General features: G+C 55.1%; 1 protein-coding gene across 1 annotated transcript in view; it reads right to left on the bottom strand.

The window, feature by feature from the left end:
- chpfa (chondroitin polymerizing factor a) overlaps positions 1-2175 on the bottom strand; it is a 53857-nt gene extending 51682 nt beyond the window's left edge. The window contains exon 1 of the mRNA XM_038790219.1: positions 1405-2175. Within this exon, the coding sequence (XP_038646147.1) occupies positions 1405-1676 (272 nt within the window). The 5' untranslated portion in view covers positions 1677-2175. The remainder of the gene's footprint in view (positions 1-1404) is intronic.
- Between the last annotated feature and the right edge of the window lie 548 nt (positions 2176-2723).

The raw sequence follows: 2723 nt of genomic DNA, 5'->3' as shown, positions 1-2723 counted from the left end.
GAGAGAGGGGAAATCAGCCAGGATTCCTGCTCCTGATCACTGTCCAGTGATCCCTGGGTTAGAGAGAGGGGAAATCAGCCAGGATTCCTGCTCCTGATCACTGTCGAGTGATCCCTGGGTTAGAGAGAGAGGGGAAATCAGCCAGGATTCCTGCTCCTGATCACTGTCCAGTGATCCCTGGGTTAGAGAGAGAGGGGAAATCAGCCAGGATTCCTGCTCCTGATCACTGTCCAGTGATCCCCTGGGTTAGAGAGAGGGGAAATCAGCCAGGATTCCTGCTCCTGATCACTGTGCAGTGACCAGCTGCTAGAAAACGCATGGGTGTCAGTTGAGGTGACGATTTCCCCTGGTTGTGAGACTTCCAGATTTGAAGACTCACCTTCACAAGTGAAGGTGCAGACTGGAGAATTGGATGAGTTCCTGGTGATTCCCAGAAATGTCTTTGGGAGGGTGTGTGTGCGCGAGAGAGCAATGTTTTCAGATGCAGTGAAGAGAATCTGGGAAGGAGGTGAGAAGGAGTTCTGGTCACCTTACCTTGCAGTGTTATACATTCTCACCTCCAGCCAGGTCTACACCCATATTCCCAATCCCTTCCCACGTCCCATTCCGAATTCATGTTCCCCTCTCTATCTCATTACAAGTCTAAATTCCATTAACTGATCATCAAACCATTCCCTGTTCCCAGTATACAGAGTCCCAGTCCCCATTCATCAATTGACAATCCATTCACATCCTCAGCTCCTGATCCCCAAATTCCCTGTTCCAATCTCACTCACAGTCCCTGTCCGTATAACTCCCACTCCTCAGATTCCCAAATCTCATTCCCTGATCCCAGTTCCAATTGCAACCCCCGTTAACACACTCCACCCCCCCAATCCCATTCACACTTCCCATTCCTGATCCCATTCCAGATCACATTCTCACTCCCCATTCCTGATCTCATTCCCCATTTCCGCTTCCCATTCCCATCCCCATCGCCATTCCTATTCCCCATCCCATTCCTACCTCCCATCCCCATTCCCATTCCCCATTCCCAACCACATTCCCACTCCCCATTCCCAACTCCATCCCCATTCCCACTCCCCATTCCCATTCCCATCCCCATTGCCATTCCTATTCCCCATCCTATTCCTACCTCCCATCCCCATTCCCATTCCCCATTCCCACTCCACATTCCCATTCCCAACCCCATCCCCATTCCCAACCCCACATTCCCATTCCCAACCCCATCCCCATTCCCATTCCCCATTCCCACTCCACATTCCCATTCCCAACCCCATCCCCATTCCCATCCCCATTCCCAACCCCATTCCCAACCCCACATTCCCATTCCCAACCCCATCCCCATTCCCAACCCCATTCCCATTCCCAACCCCATCCCCATCCCCATCCCCACTCGCTTACCTGACGGTCTTCTTGCCCGGATTTTTCCCACTTGCTGCTTTATATGGGACGATCCTGGGTTGGAATTCCTGCTGTTTGGATTGGGGTTCTCCCCCGGGAGCAGCAGCCAGGGAGCTGGGTTTCCTGCCGCGGATCCCGGCTCCTTCCTGGGGCTGGGAACAGGATTCCTCCCCCCAGCCGCTGCTCAGCAAACTCAGCGTGAATCCCAGAGAGACTCCGATCACCACCGGACCCACCGGCCGTACGAGGGCCAGGAGCATGGAGAGCCTCATCCCGCCGGGAATGCCGGGGGGGCGGGAATGCCGGGGGCAGAGGGAATGCCGGGGTAGCGGGAATACCGGGAATGCCGGGGGGACCGGGAATACTGGAAATCCGGGGATACTGGGAATACCGGGAATAACGGGGATACTGGGGGTACCGGGAATACTGGGAATGGCGGGGTTACCGGGTGTACCAGAAATACTGGGAATCCGGGACACTGGGAATATTGGGTACCGGGAATCACCGGAATCTCAGCTTCCCGGGAATCCCGGGACCCGATCCCTCCCGATCCCTTTGATCAGCCGCCAGTCTCTTTGTTCCAAAGTAACCGCCCCTGGGGCAGCCTCCCGGCCCCCCTCCCTCAGGGTCTGTGTCTGGGTCTGTGTCTGGGTTGCTGCCTCACTCAGTGTCTGCGTCCTTCTCCCCGTCTCTGACCCTCTCTGCCTGTCTGGCTCTCCCTCTCTCCCTAACTTTCACACTCACTCCGTTTTGAAACTTTCTTCTTTTTAACTCGTGTCACTTCCTCGCTCCTCCTCCTGGACGTCACTTCTGGGATCCTGCCCATCCCAGAGAGAGCAATAACCCAGAGTAAGAAAGAGAGATCCCATAGAGAGGGAGTGATCCCAGAGAGAGAGGGAGTGATCCCAGAGAGAGAGAGTGAGAGATCCCAGAGTGAGAGAGTGAGAGATCCCAGAGAGAGGGAGAGATCCCAGAGAGAGAGGGAGAGATCCCAGAGAGAAGGGGAGAGATCCCAGAGAGAGAGGGAGAGATCCCAGGGAGAGAGGGAGAGATCCCAGAGAGAGGGAGAGATCCCAGAGAGAAGGGGAGAGATCCCAGAGAGAGAGGGAGAGATCCCAGAGAGAGAGAGAGAAAGTTCCCAGAGAGAGAGAGAGATCCCAGAGAGAGAGGGAGAGATCCCAGAGAGAGAGGGAGAGATCCCAGAGAGAGAGAGAGAGATCCCAGAGAGAGAGAGAGATCCCCGAGAGAGAGTGAGAGATCCCAGAGAGAGAGAGAGAGAGATCCCAGAGAAACAGACAGAGATCCCAGAGAGAGAGGGA

Source organism: Scyliorhinus canicula, chromosome 2 (assembly GCF_902713615.1).
Source record: "Scyliorhinus canicula chromosome 2, sScyCan1.1, whole genome shotgun sequence".
Classification (NCBI taxonomy): domain Eukaryota; kingdom Metazoa; phylum Chordata; class Chondrichthyes; order Carcharhiniformes; family Scyliorhinidae; genus Scyliorhinus; species Scyliorhinus canicula.
This window is presented reverse-complemented; position numbering and strand designations above follow the sequence as displayed.